The following is a 15799-nucleotide window of genomic DNA, read 5'->3' on the forward strand; positions in this document are numbered from 1 at the left end:
TTCAGGTGACCGCCTCTTGAAGCTCATCAAAAGAATGCCAAGAGTGTGCAAAGCAGTAATCATAGTAAAGGGTCTCTATTTGGAAGAAACTAGAATATAAAACTGGTTTTCAGTTATTTCACCTTTTTATGTTCAGTACATAACTCCACATGTGTTCATTCATAATATGATGCCTTCAGTGACAATCTACAATGTAAATAGTCATGAAAATAAAGAAAACCCATTGAATGAGAAGGTGTGTCCAAACTTCTGGCCTGTACTGTACATATATATATATATATATATATATATATATATATATATATATATATATATATATATATATATATATAAGCAGTGGGCTCTTCGCTACAAGCACTGATGACTTCTCTGAGACGGCCCAAACACAACTCCTCTAAATAACTTGTGTGGGACTGAAAGAACTTCTTTGAAAACCAAATAATTCCTGTCTTGTTTCCTGGCCAGCTGGGTGGGCTGTGAGCTGCTATCACTATTAGTATGCTCCACAAGAAAAGCAGAAAGAAAGCGAGCAGCGGGCCAGGAGGACAGCTGCGCACTGTGCTGCCCCGTACAAAAAGCTTGAAAGCCTCCGGGGGGTGGGGGGTATTAAAGGACGGACACTGGCAAACTTGCTTGCTTTTTTTTGGTCCCCTCTTCTTCTTTTCACTTGCTCTTTTTTGGTTTGAAACCACACAGAGAATGGCTTTAGTCGCTCTCTCTTTCTCTGCTTACAGATATTATGAAAGGCTTGTGGTGTCTTCATTGCATCAGTTTCGCTTTGGGGCACCACAAGCTTGTCAGTGGTATTTTGCCAAAGAGAGCAAAATACAGAAGGAGGAGACTGATTACAGCTTTGGACAATAAAATTGAGACTTTAAGGCTAGAAGTCAATTCTGCTGCAGGACCCAATATTAAGGTCAACTATACAGCTGTTTATCACCTGAAATAACCCAATCCCACGCTGCAGTAATGTTATGTAATAGTATAAATTCTCAGCACACGAGGTTGTCCTTAGAGTACCTCTAAAGAAAGGAGGTGCCCCAAAACGAATAAATGGACAGTGGAGGGTGTGGCAAATGTTAAAAAGCACTTGAGCTGAATCAGATAGACAATTAAAAATTACTTTTACCTCCTTATGACATTTAGTTTTTGTCATATGCATATCAAATATTAATATAAATACAATTAATGCATTTTACATAATGGTTAATATGTATAATGTATATATATAATTACATTTGAATTGAATAATACAAATATAAAAAAATATACCATACATTCAGTAGGCGATAGTTGACCCATATACAGGCCTACACGTATATTTAATAATAAAATAATAATATTAGAAAATAATTATATTTTTACTCAATATTTTTAAGCTTCACTTCTTTTTTTACTACTTTATTGCAATGCATCCATCCATCCATCTTCTTCCGCTTATCTGAGGTCGGGTCGCGGGGGAAGCAGCCAAAGCAGGGAAGCCCAGACTTTCCTCTCCTCAGCCACCTTGTCCAGCTCCTCCCGGGGGATCCCAAGGCGTTCCCAGGCCAGTCAGGAGAGATAGTCTTCCTAAAGTGACCCGGGTTTTCGGACGTGCCCGAAACACCTCCCTAGGGAGGCGTTCGGGCGGCATCCTGACCAGATGCCCGAACCATCTCATCTGGCTCCTCTCGGATGAAAGAGCTTCTCACCCTATCTCTAAGGGAGAGCCCCGCCACCCCGCAGAGGAAACTCATTTCGGCTGCTTGTACCCGTGATCCTGTCTTTTCGGTCATAACCCAAAGTTCATGACCATAGGTGAGGATGGGAACATAGATCAACCGGTAAATTGAGAGCTTTGCCTTCTGGCTCAGCTCCTTCTTCACCACAACAAATCGATACAGCGTCCTCATTACTGAAGACACCGACACTGTCGATCCACTCTTCCCTCACTCGTGAACAAGACTCTGAGGTACTTGAACTCCTCAACTTGGGGCAAGATCTCCTCCCCAACCCGGAGATGGCACTCCACCCTTTTCCGGGTGAGAACCATCGACTTGGACTTGGAGGTGCTGATTCCTATCCGAGTCGCTTCACACTCGGCTACGAAGCAATCCAGTGAGAGCTGAAAATCTTGGCCAGATGAAGCCATTAGGACCACATCATCTGCAAAAAGCAGAGACCTAAACCTGCAGCCACCAAACCAGATACTCTCAACGCCCTGACTGTGCCAAGAAATTCTGTTTATAAAAGTTATGAACAGAATTAGTGACAATGGGCAGCCTTGGCAGAGTCCAACCCTCACTTGAAACGCGCCCAACTTACTGCCGGCAATGCGGACCAAGCTCTGATACTGATCATACACGGAGCGGACCGCCACAATTAGACAGTCCGTGACCCCATACTCTCTGAGCACTCCCCACAGGATTTCCCGAGTACACGGTCGAATGCCTTCTCCAAGTTCACAAAGCAAATGTAGACTGGCCGGGCAAACTCCCATGCACCCTCAAGGACCCTGCCGAGAGTATAGAACATATCCACAGATACAAAACCAGGATGAAAACCACACTGTTCCTCCTGAATCCGAGGTTCGACTATCCGCCGTAGCCTCCTCTCCAGTACACCTGAGTAAACCTTACCGGGAAGGCTGAGGAGTGTGATCCAATGATAGTTGGAACACACACTCCGGTTCCCCTCCTTAAAGAGAGGAACCACCATACTGGTCTGCCAATCCAGAGGAACCGCCCCCCGATGTCCACGCGATGTTGCAGATTCTTGTAAACCAAGACAGCCCCACAGTATCCAGAACCTTAAGAAACTCCGGGCGGATCTCATCCACCCCCGGGGTCTTGCCACTGAGAAGCTTTTTAACTACCTCCACAACCTCAGCCCCAGAAATAGGTGAGCCCACCACAGATTCCCCAGGCACTGCTTCCTCATAGGAAGACGTGTTGGTAGGATTGAGGAAGTCTTCGACGTATTCCCTCCACCGATCCACGACATCCGCAGTCGAGGTCAGCAGAAAACAATAGCCACCATACACAGTGTTGACACTGCACTGCTTCCCCTTCCTGAGGCGGCGGATGGTGGTCCAGAATTGCTCCAAAGCCATCTGAAAGTCGTTTTCCATGGCTTCCCCAAACTCCTCCCATGTCCGAGTTTTTGCTTCTGCGACCGCTGAAGCCGCACACTGCTTGGCCTGTCGGTACCTGTCTGCTGCCTCCGGAGTATTATGAGCCAAAAGAACCCGATTGGACTCTTTCTTCAGCTTGACAGGATCCCTTACTGCTGGTGTCCACCAGCGGGTTCTAGGATTACTGCCACGACAGGCACCAACTACCTTGCGGCCACAGCTCCAATCGGTCGCCTCAACTATAGAGGTGCGGAACATGCTCAACTCAGACTCAATGTCCAGCGCCTCCCTCGTGACATGTTCAAAGTTCTTCCGGAGGCGGGAATTGAAACTCTCTCTGAGAGGAGACTCAGCCAGGCGTTCCCAGCAGACCCTCACAATGCGTTTGAGCCTGCCAGGTCTGTCCGGCATCCTGCCACATCATCGCAGCCAACTCACCACAAGGTGGTGATCGGTAGAAATCTCCGGCCCTTTCTTCACCCGAGTGTCCATAACCTGAGACCGCAAATCCGATGACACAACTACAAAGTCGATCATGGAACTGCGGCCTAGGGTGTCCTGGTGCCAAGTGCACATATGGACAACCTTATGTTTGAACATGGTGTCCGTCATGGACAATCCGTGACGAGCACAAATGTCCAATAACAAACCACCACTCGGGTTGAGATCCGGATGGCCATTCTTCCCAATCACGCCTCTCCAGGTTTCACTGTCGATGCCAACATTAGCGTTGATTTTCACCAGTAGAACGAGGTAATCACCCGGAGGAAAGTTCTCCAATATTCCCTCGAGTGAATCCAAAAAGGGTGGGTACCCTGAGCTGCCACCTGGCGCATTAGCGCACACAACAGTCACGATCCATCCCCCACCGGAAGGCGGAGGGAAGCTACCCCCTCATCCACTGGGTTGAACTCCAACATGCAGGCTTTGAGCCAGGGGGCAACAAGAATTTCCACCGCAGCCTCTAACTGCTGGCAACGCCAGAGTTGAAGAGAGTGCAGCCCCTCTCCAGAGAACTGGTTCCAGTGCCCTTGCTGTGCGTTGAAGTGAGTCTGACTATATCTAGCCAGAAGTTCTCCACATCGCGCATTAGCTCAAGCTCCTTCTACCCAAGCGAGATGACGTTCCACGTCCCAAAAGCTAGCTTATGTATAGAATAGAGTAGAATAGAATAGAATAGAAAGTACTTTATTGATCCCTGGGGGAAATTCAGCACCACAGTTAGCTCACAATAAACAATGATAATAATCAATCATTTAATCAATCAATGTTTATTTATATAGCCCTAAATCACCAGTGTCTCAAAGAGCTGCACAAACCACAACACAAACCACAGCAACATCCTTGGTAGAGCCCACATAAGGGCAAGGAAAACTCACCCCAGTGCAACGTCGGTGACAGTGACAATGATGACTATGAGAAACCTTGGAGAGGACCGCATATGTGGGCACCCCCCCTCTTACGGGACCGAAAGCAATGGATGTCGAGCGGGTCTAACATGATACTGTGAAAGTTGAATCCATAGTGGATCCAACACAACCGGAAGAATCCAGTCCTAAGTGGATCCAACACAGTAGCGAGAGTCCCGTCCATAGTGGAGCCAACAGGAAACCATCCCAAGCGGAGGCGGATCAGCAGCGCAGAGATGTCCCCAGCCGATACACAGACGAGCGGTCCATTCTGGGTCTTGACTCTGGACAACCAGTACTTCATCCATGGCCACCGGACCGGACCCCCTCCACAAAGGAGATAATAAATAATATAATATATATAAAATATTATATCCATCCATCCATTTTCTACCGCTTATTCCCTTTTGGGGTCGCGGGGGGCGCTGGTGCCTATCTCAGCTGCAATCGGGCAGAAGGCTGGGTACACCCTGGACAAGTCGCCATCTCATCGTAGGGCCAACACAGATAGACAGACAGCATTCACACTCACATTCACACACTAGGGCCAATTAAGTGTTGCCAATCAACCTATGCCCAGGTGCATGTCTTTGGAGGTGGGAGGAAGCCGGAGTACCCGGAGGGAACACACGGATTCACGGGGAGAACATGCAAACTCCACACAGAAAGATACCGAGCCTGGGATTGAACCCAGGACTGCAGGACCTTCGTATTGTGAAGCCAATATATAATATATGAATAATATAAATATATTCTACGTATATTCTACATTTAAGTGCAGTCAAGAAGGAACATATGCATTATAAAGTCTGATGGCTTTCGGCATGAAGGACCTCCTGTATCGTTCCGTGTTGCATTTTGAGAGTCTGAGCCTTCCACTGAACGTGCTCATTCTCTCTGCAAGGTCCGAGTGTAGTGGGTGGGAGGTGTTGTCCATAATGGCTAGGAGTTTTGCTAGACTTCTCCTCTCTGACACCACCGCCAGAGAGTCTAGCTACACTCCCACTACGTTACTGGCCTTCTCTACCATCTTTTCCAGTCTGTTTGTGTCCCTCACTCTCAGCCCGCTGCCCTAGCATGCCACGTCGTACAAGAAGGCCCCCCGCCACCATCGACTTGTAGAACATTTTCAACATCTTTGTACAGACGTTGAAGGATCCTAGCCTCTGGCCCTTCTTGTAGAGGGCCTCAGCGTGTTTTGACCCATTCAGCTTGTTGTCGATGTGTACTCCGAGGTATTTATAATCCTCGACCATGTCCACATCGACCCCTCTGATGGAAACAGGGGTCACTGGAGTACTCTTACTCCTTCCCAGGTCCACAACCAGCTCCTTGGTCTTCGTCACATTGAGCTGGATGTGGTTCTTTCCACACCATGTGACAAAGTCCTCCACCTGTATTCCTCATTATCACCATCCTCAATACACCCCACTATCGCAGAGTCATCAGAAAACTTCTGAAGGTGGCAGGACTCTGACTGATAGTGGAAATCGGTGGTGTAAATGGTGAAGAGGAAGGGGGAGAGGACTGTACCCTGCGGAGCCCTGGTTTTGCTGACCAGCCTGTCGGACACACAGTCCTGCAGTCGAACGTACTGTGGTCTGTCAGTCAGGTAATCTAAAACCCAGGACACCAAGGGGGCCTCCACCTACATCTTCTCCAACTTCACACCCAGTAGCCCGTATAGTATCGAAAGCACTGGAGAAGTAAAAAAACATGACCCTCACACCACTGCTCGCAGGCTTGTCCAGGTGGGTGTGGGCTCGGTTCAGCAGGTAGATGGCTGCGTCCTCCACTCCCAGGCGTGGCTGGTAGGCGAATTAGAGTGGGTCCCGGTGGGGCTTGACTGTAGCGCGTAGTTGTTCCAGGACCAACCTCTCCATGGTCTTCATGACATGGGAGGTTAGAGCCACCGGCCCGTAGTCCTTTGACGTCTTGGGTCGGATGCACTTGGGGATGGGGACCACGCATGAGGTTTTCCGCTGTGTGGGGACTTTCTGCAGCCTAAGGCTCATGTTGAAAATGTGCTGGAGCACACCACACAGCTCTGGGGTGCAGGCTTTGAGCACCCTGGGGCTCACACCGTCAGGACCCGCGGCCTTGCCTGTGTGTAAATTATTTAGCTGTGCATCTACCTGTTCTGCAGACAGACACACTGGGGGGGTCTCAGGTGGTTGGGGGAGGGCGGATCATTCTGAGGGTGAGGTGTTAAGTGGGGGTAGGTAGTCATTGGTGTTGTGGGGCTGTGAGGCAGGGATGGATTAGTTTGCTGAAGTTGTCGGGGTCCGGCTGGCATGTCAAACCTGTTAAAGAACTGGTTTACCTCATTGGCCCTCTCTTTGTCTCCGTCCATTCCACGACCCCCCGTTGGTTTGAGGCCGGTGATGGTCTGTATACTTGTCCAGACCGCCTTCATGTTGTTATCCTTCAGTTTCCCTTCCAGCTTACTCCTGTAGTTCTCCTTGGCCTCCCTGAGTTTGGTCTACAGCAGCACCTGAACTCTTTTCACCTCCTCCCTGTTACCAACATTGAATGCCCTCTTCTTCTCATTCAGTATGGCTTTGATGTCTTTGGTCACCACCGGCTTGTTGTTTGGGTAGCAGGTGACCGTCTTTGATGGGACATTTGAGTCAACACAGAAGTTGATATAGTCTGTGATGCACTCTGTGAGCCCGTCAATGTCCTCACCATGAGGCTCCACGAGCACCTGCCAGTCAGTTACCTCAAAACAGCCTTGTAGTGTCTCTTGGACCCCTTCTGACCAACTTCTCACAGTTTTTTTTTTGGTCACAGGCAGTCTTTTGACGAGAGGCACATAACAGGGGTTGAGGTAAACAAGGTTGTGGTCTGACCGGCCCAGCTCTGGGAGTGCTATGGAGCTATACGCATCCTTGATGTTTGCGTACAGCAGGTCCAGGATCTTATTTCCTCTGGTGTGGCAGCTGACATACTGAGTGAAGTTGGCTAGTGAATTGTCCATGGTAACATGGTTATAATCGAGATGAGGATGAGAGCTTTCGGGTGCTGGGTTTGTAGTCTGGCTATGAAGCTGTGGATGACGTCACTGGCGGCTGCAGCGTTAGCAGAGGGGGGATGTATACTGCCATCATAATAACATGCGGAATCTCCCTGGGCAAATAACATGGTCTGAGTCCTACAGCTAACATCTCTATATTCGGGTCACAGTGGCGCTCTTTTATTGTAATATGACCGGGATGACAATATTTCTTATTAATAGACAAAGCAAGCCCCCCTCCTGTCCGCTTGCCGTTGGTTCGGTCCTGGTCAGCGTGCACCATTTCGAACCCGTTTATAGAGACGTTACTATCCGGAACATCGTCGTGCAGCCACGTCTCAGTAAAACACATTAGGCTACACTCACGATATTTTTTCTGACTACCGAGGATCGGACCGCCAAGTGCCCTGCGATCGGCTCCCGCCCAGCTCACATTGCACTCAACCTCTATGGCCCCTGCTATGGGTGGTGAGCCCATTAAAGGGGGGACCCACGATGTCCCTATGGGCTGTGCCCGGCCGGGGCCACCAGCTGCTCACCATCGTGCCCCACCACCGGGCCTGGCTCCAGAGGGGAGCCCTGGTGACCCATGTCCGAAATCTGGGTCCTTCGACTGTATTTTTCATAGAGGTCTTCGAGCTATTGAAATTATTTATTATTACTATTTATTGCAATGATTTTACAAAATTATACAATATCTTTTCGTTTAACATTTCCTTTTATATATATATATATATATATATATATATATATATATATATATTTTTTTTTTTTTTTTTTAAAAAGATAATTATGCTTCATAAAACCACTTTGCAATATTAAATTATCTTTTTTTTGTTGTTTTGGGCTGACTTTTTTTCTCCTTTTAATACATTTTTACTATATTTTTACCCATCAGTTTTGTTGTCTCCATCTTCCAGAAGATGGATGGATGGTTTTGTTGTTTTACTATATTCTGAATGATTTTTCCTATGAGTGATTTTAAATGTTAAATTTTAACGTTTAGAGGTGTACTATACACTGGCAGTTACACGACAAAACCCCAAAGCCTAAAAAAAAATAATAATTTTTTTCGAAGAGCATTAAACATTTTGGATATTTTTCTACATCCTTTTGCTCAAATCTCTCAATCCACAAACAAAATGACTCAATGTTTTTTTTTAAACCCTTTGAAGGACTTTTTATCAAATGATATCACAGTTGTCAATTAGCACATTTGTATAACATTATTACAGTTACTTTATAAATGTAATAAACCTGTGACATTATCTGATTAAAAGGTCTAAAAATTATCATTTAATAAACATTACATGTTTGATATTTTTATTTTTGACTGAAGTTTACACAGCAAAAAAATAAAATAGAAAAGACAAAACAGAATCCAAAAATGTTTTTACCCCCATAAAAAACTTAAGGACTTTTATGTCCTCTTTGGACTTGAAGCTAATTAAAATAAAATCTCCTCAAAGGGTATATAAAGTGTACAAGATCCAAACTAATTCAAGCATGACAAACCATAATTCATGCTTTCAGTTTCTGTTTTGCTTCACTGACGTAACATCGGACCTGAGGCCACCAGTGGGGCTTTAAAAGTGGTCCACTCCACCATCTTCTTACAATGGGTACATAATTTTTTCTCTTTTTGTATCATTGAAGCCATTTGCTAAAATCAAAAAAGTTATTTTTATTTTTCATTAATGTACACTCAGCACCCCTTCTTGACAGAAAAAAAACCGGAATGTATATTTTTTTGCAATTTTATTAAAAATAAAAAACTCAAAATCAAATGTACATAAGTACGAATCAATCAATCAATCAATCAATGTTTATTTATAAAGCCCTAAATCACAAATGTCTCAGAGGACTGTACAAACCATTACGACTACGACATCCTCGGAAGAACCCACAAGCATACATACTCAGACCCTTTGCTCAATACTTTGTTGATGCACCTTTGGCAGCAACAAAGTATATTTTAAATACGATGCCACAAGCTTGACACACCTATCTTTGGGCAGTTTTGCCCATTGCCCTTAGCAACACCTCTCAAGCTCCATCAAATTGGATGGGAAGTGTTGGTTTTCATCCAGGATGTCTCTGTACATTGCTGCATTCATCTTACTCTATTCAGGAAGGTGACCAAGAACCCGATGGTCACTCTGTCAGAGCTATAAAGCAGTGCTCTGTGGAGAGAGGAAAACCATCTCGGCAGCAATCCACCAATCATGCCTGTATGGTAGAGTGGCCAGACGGAAGCCATCTTTTAGTAAAAAGTTTAACAAAATGTTTGACTCTCAGACCACGAGAAACCAAGAATGGCTCATCACCATGCACATTACCATCCCGATAGTGAAGTATGGTGGTGGCAGCATCATGCTGCGGGGTTGTTTTTCGGCGGCAGGAACTGAGAGACTAGTCAGGATGGTGGAAAAGATGAATGTAGCAATGTACAGAGACATCCTGGACTAAAACCAACACTTTCCATCCAATCTGATGGCACTTGAAAGGTGCTGCAAAGAAGAATGGGCAAAACTGCCCGAAGATAGGTGTGCCGAGCTTGAGACTGTAATTGCTGCCAAAGATGCATCAACAAAGTATTGAGCGAAGGGTCTGACTATTCATGTATATGTGATTTATTTAGTTTATTTTGGATTAATTTGCAAAAAATGATACATTACTGTTTTTTTCTGTCAAGATTGGGATCTAAGTGTACTTTAACGATAAACGAAATGAACTTTTTTGATTTTAGCAAATGGCTGCATCGAAACAAAGAGTGAAAAATTTAAAGGGGTCTTAATACTTTCCGTACGTGCTGTATTTGCACCTGCATGGCCATTAGCAGAGGTCACAGAGCCCACTCAATGGCTGCGCTTTGGACATACTGCAAACAATGACCATGATTTCACAGCATTTAAGAGTTTTTTTCACAGTAAGAAGCGGTAATCAAAATTCACCGCAACATTACAAATGACTGTAAAAACACAGTACCATTATATCTTACAGTAAAATCCTGTGAATGATAAAGTGATGCAATTTCTCATGAGCAATTTGCTGTTAATTACAATGACAAATTTAAAAGAAAAATGTCTCCTTTTTCATACAGAAATTAATGAAAAGTAATATGCAAAGCACAAGAGTGGAGAAAGTTCCTCAATATTACAAGCAAGAAAAGAAATCCACCAAATACGGCATGTGCAAAGTTGGATGATTAGAGTAAGTGTCAGAGACTGCACAATCATTATAACAATGAAAATAGCCAAAAAAAGCCTACCTGACTCTTTGAAGCAGCATCTTGTTGAAAAGTGTTCACTTGTCTCTTTGCTGCAGTGAGACTGATCCTCTTGGGGCAAAAAGATTCTCTGGTTGCAGCGCTCTGCAGCTTCTGGAGGGAGCCGCTTCTTGATGTGTCTAACCCACTCGACGGGTCCGGGAGAGAAGAAAGGAGTTGAAAGTCAAGGAACAAAACTCCGAACTGCCCCCTTAGGGATGGACATGGCGCATGCTTGTCAAGCCACGGTGCAGATGAGGAGTGGAGAGGGATTGTGTGTGTGTGGGTGTGTGTGTGTGTGTGTGTGTGTGGCGTGAAGTTCTGGAGCTGTTCTGAGTGGGGTATTTTTTATAACGTACATTTATCCTGCAAGGAAAACTACAACATGTTGAAGCATGCACTTACAACAGCTTTGATTTTATTGCCTGATACTTGCAACAAAAAAGCTTTGCAATATAAAAGTGGAGTATATACAGTAGTACCACCCCAAATACATCAGATGGCACTTAAAAAGCTTGTAGATTTATTGCAAAATGTTAAATATGTGGATAAAGTTGTTGACATATTTATAGTTTGGTTTTTCAATTATGAATATGGGTGTGACTCTGCTCCTGTCAACTCTCTCTGTCCTTTGTTCTGCAATGTGGAGCAAATGAACAGCATGAACTGTACTGAAGGTTCTTACATTTTATTGTGTTATTTTCAATTTATCTATTGCTATTATTTCTACTATTATTAACTTTTAAGTTCAAATGTATTCATATTTTATTTTCATATATTTAAAATGTATATGTTGTACATATCTATAAATACTGTACGCATACATACACATATACACACATAACATTGATTGATTGATTGATATATACACACACATTTATACATACATACACACATATATTACATATACACACATATACATATGCACATATATACATACATATACAGTACATATATATATATATATATATATATATATATATATATATATATATATATAAATATATATATATATATATATATATATATATATATATATTTATATATATTGCTGGGTTGCATATGACGTCACATCCACTTTTGGTCTTTACGGCTTAATTTACAAACCCCGTTTCCATATGAGTTGGGAAATTGTGTTAGATATAAATAGAAACGGAATACAATGATTTGCAAATCCTTTTCAAACCATATTCCGTTGAATGCACTACAAAGACAAGATATTTTTTCTCCTATGTCCCACTCTCCCTTGTGGAGGGGGACCGGTCCGATCCGGTGGCCATGTACTGCTTGCCTGTGTATCGGCTGGGGACATCTTTGCGCTGCTGATCCGCCTCCGCTTGGGATGTTTTCCTGCTGGCTCCGCTGTGAACGGGACTCTCGCTGTTGGGTCGGATCCGCTTTGGACTGGACTCTCGCGACTGTGTGGATCCATTGTGGATTGGACTTTCGCGGTATCATGTTGGACCCGCTCGACATCCATTGCTTTCCTCCTCTCCAAGGTTCTCATAGTCATCATTATCACCGACGTCCCACTGGGTCATCATTGTCGCCGACGTCCCACTGGGTGTGGGTTTTCCTTGCCCTTATGTGGGCCTACCGAGGATGTCGTAGTGGTTTGTGTTGTGGTTTGTGCAGCCCTTTGAGACACTAGTGATTTAGGGCTATATAAGTAAACATTGATTGATATTTGATGTTAAACTCATAAACTTTATTTTTTTTTTTGCAAACAATTAACTTAGAATTTCATGGCTGCTGTGCCAAAATAGTTGGGAAAGGGCATGTTCACCACTGTGTTACATCACCTTTTCTTCTAACAACACTCAATAAAAGTTTGGGAACAGAGGAAATTAATTGTTGAAGTTTGAAAGTGGAATTCTTTCCCATTCTTGTTTTATGTAGAGCTTCAGTCGTTCAACAGTCCGAGGTCTCCGCTGTCGTATTTTACGCTTCATAATGTGCCACACATTTTCGATGGGAGACAGGTCTGGACTGCAGGCGGGCCAGGAAAGTACCCGCACTCTTTTTTTACAAAGCCACACTGTTGTAACACTTGTCTTGCTGAAATAAGCGGGGGCGTCCATGATAATGTTGCTTAGATTACAACATATGTTGCTCCAAAACCTGTATGGACCTTTCAGCTTTAATGGTGCCTTCACAGATGTGTAAGTTACCCATGCCTTGGCCACTAATACACCCCCATACCATCACAGATGCTGGCTGTTGAACTTTGCGCCTATAACAATCCGAATGGTTATTTTTGTCTTTGTTCTGAAGGACACCACGTCCTCTGTTTCCAAATATAATTTGAAATGTGGGCTCGTCAGACCACAGAACATCTTTCCACTTTGCATCAGTATATCTTAGGTGAGCTCGGGCCCAGCCAAGCCGGCGGCATTTCAGGTTATTGTTTATAAATGGGTTTGGCTTTTGCATAGTAGAGTTTTAACTTGCACTTACAGATGTAGCGACCAACTGTAGTTACTGACAGTGGTTTTATGAAGTGTTCCTGAGCCTGTGTGGTGATATCCGTTACACACTGATGTCGGTTTTTGATGCAGTACCGTCCAAAGGATCAAAAGTCCGTAATATCATCGCTTACCTGCAGTGATTTCTCCAGATTCTTTGAACTTTTTGATGATTTTACGGACCGTAGATGGTAAATCACTAAATTCCTTGGAATAGCTCGTTGAGAAATGTTCTAAAACTGTTCGACAATTTGCTTACAAAGTTGTGAACCCTCACCCCATCCTTGTTTGTGAATTACTTAGCATTTCATGGAAGGTGCTTTTATACCCAATCATGGTACCCACCTGTTCCCAATTAGCCTGCACACCTGTGGGAAGTGTTTGATGAGCATTCCTCAACTTTATCAGTATTTATTGCCACCTTTCCCAACTTCTTTGTCACGTGTTGCTGGCATCAAATTCTAAAGTTAATGATTATTTGCAACATCAAAAAAAAAAATTATCAGTTTGAACATCAAATATGTTGTCTTTGTAGCATTTTCAACTGAATATGGGTTGAAAATGATTTGCAAATCATTTAATTCCGTTTAGATTTACATTAAACACAATTTCCCAACTCATACGGAAACGGGGTTTGTACATGATGGTCAATCACCTTGACTGTAGCATTAAATTATATTACCACATATAAAGGGAAAGGACAGAGTAGGCTGTACTTCCTGAGTACGCTGCGCTCCTTCAACATTTGCAAAAAAACTCTTGTGGATGTACTACCAGTGTTCTGTTCTATATCGTAGTGTGGTGGGGGTCAGTACATCTAAGAAGGACAGCTCCAGACTGGAGAAACTGATCAGGCGGGCCGGCTCTCCAATCGGAATAAAACCGGACTCACTGGTGACGGTGACGGAGAAGAGGACAGTGGAAAAACTAGTGAGCATCCTGGATGATGCCAGTCACCCTCTGCATACTGTTATCAGTAGCCAGAGGAGCCTGTTCAGTGCTAGACTGCTTCATCCCAAGTGCAGGACTAATTGACTTGGGGATGCAAAACAATAATATATATCCCCATTATTTATTCTTTTTTAAATGATATCTCAACTCTGTACACTGCTGCTGGAATTTAAATTTTCCTGAGGGAACTCTCCTGAAGGAATCAATAAAGTACTATCTATCTATTTACCCGTCTATTTATCTAAAAACAAGTGAATGAGTGTAGAGTTTGAGCAGAAAATGTCGTACTGATGTTCTGTTCTTGGGTGTTCCAGTCGTTCAAATAGATCTTTCGTGTAGTCCCAAAAGAAGTGGTTCATAAAGGTAATTAAAAAAATGGAAGTGCGTCGAAGGAAACGGCTCTTAAAAATATCACTTTAATCATCTTGTGGAAAACAATCGGACCATGCTGGTGTCTGCGGTGATTGCTTTGTAAAAGGTTTGTTTGAACATTTGAAGTGATGTAATCATGTTTATTCTCTACTTCATTAGTAGTGTTTGAGAGCAGAACTCAACGTAAGAAAAGGACAAGAGATCGAAATAGTTTGTATTCTTTTGTGGTTGCTATGCCTAAATATAACTATGAAGACCCGGTTGTGCCAATAAACTAACAACATGTTAAGTCCTATTAATAAATATTGTGATTGTTGGTCCAATCCACTGTTTTTTTTTGTCAATTTTCATAACAAACTAAAAGCTTAGTTGTTGTTGTGCTACCTATTCCGTATTATGTGTTTTATGTTGCACGATTGCACCAAGAAAAAAATCCTACTTTGTGAAGCCGTTCTCTTACAATGGCAATAGAAACTATTCTGATTCTGCACAAATTTTGTCAAGAGGAGTGGTCAAAAATTCTACCAGAAGCTTGCCAGAAGCTTGTGGATGGCTACCAAAAGCTCCTTATTGCAGTGAAAGGAACATGTAACCAAATATTAACATTGCTGTATGTATACTTTTGACCCAGCAGATTTGATCACATTTTCAGTAGACCTATAATAAATTCATAAAAGAACCAAACTCCATGATTTTTTTGTGACAAACAAGTATGTGCTCCAATCACTCTAATACAAAAAATAAGAGTTGTAAAAATTATTGGAAACTGCACAAAAAAACAACCTGCAAAATATATATTAATTCAGGGTATTTATGTAGAAGCACCTGCTAGCTAGAACTACTAACATGCAAATTGCAAATTAACTTTTCCATTACATTTTGGATTTTTTTATATATAGTAGTGTAAATATATACTACATATGTCGATGCTTATATCCACTCTCTGAGATTTGTTTCTGTAAAGTGGGGCAGTGGAGCGGTGTGCAAAGGAGGCAGCTGACTTAAATAAAAATAGATACTTCTGCCTTGCAAGAAACAGCCTAGTAAATAGGTATTGTTACATGCCTGTGCCTTAAAAGTACATCTGTGTAAATATGGGAGTAATAATTTTTTGGTAGCATGAAAATGTATTGATTAATGCTGCCGTTGACTCTCAGCAAAGCCTAGTTGCAAAGTCAACAGCTGGCAACATGTGGTAAAATATTA

At 43.2% G+C, this 15799-nt stretch overlaps 1 protein-coding gene across 3 annotated transcripts in view; it reads right to left on the minus strand.

Moving 5' to 3' along the window:
* The window catches only part of LOC133551136 (brevican core protein-like), a 38498-nt gene extending 27379 nt beyond the window's left edge, over positions 1 to 11119 (minus strand). For all 3 annotated transcript variants that reach the window (XM_061897521.1, XM_061897522.1, XM_061897524.1), the window contains exon 1: positions 10809 to 11119. In XM_061897521.1, coding sequence (XP_061753505.1) covers positions 10809 to 10828 — 20 coding nt within the window. In that variant the 5' untranslated portion in view covers positions 10829 to 11119. The remainder of the gene's footprint in view (positions 1 to 10808) is intronic.
* Between the last annotated feature and the right edge of the window lie 4680 nt (positions 11120 to 15799).

This window comes from Nerophis ophidion, linkage group LG04 (genome assembly GCF_033978795.1).
Source record: "Nerophis ophidion isolate RoL-2023_Sa linkage group LG04, RoL_Noph_v1.0, whole genome shotgun sequence".
NCBI classification, from domain to species: Eukaryota; Metazoa; Chordata; class Actinopteri; order Syngnathiformes; family Syngnathidae; genus Nerophis; species Nerophis ophidion.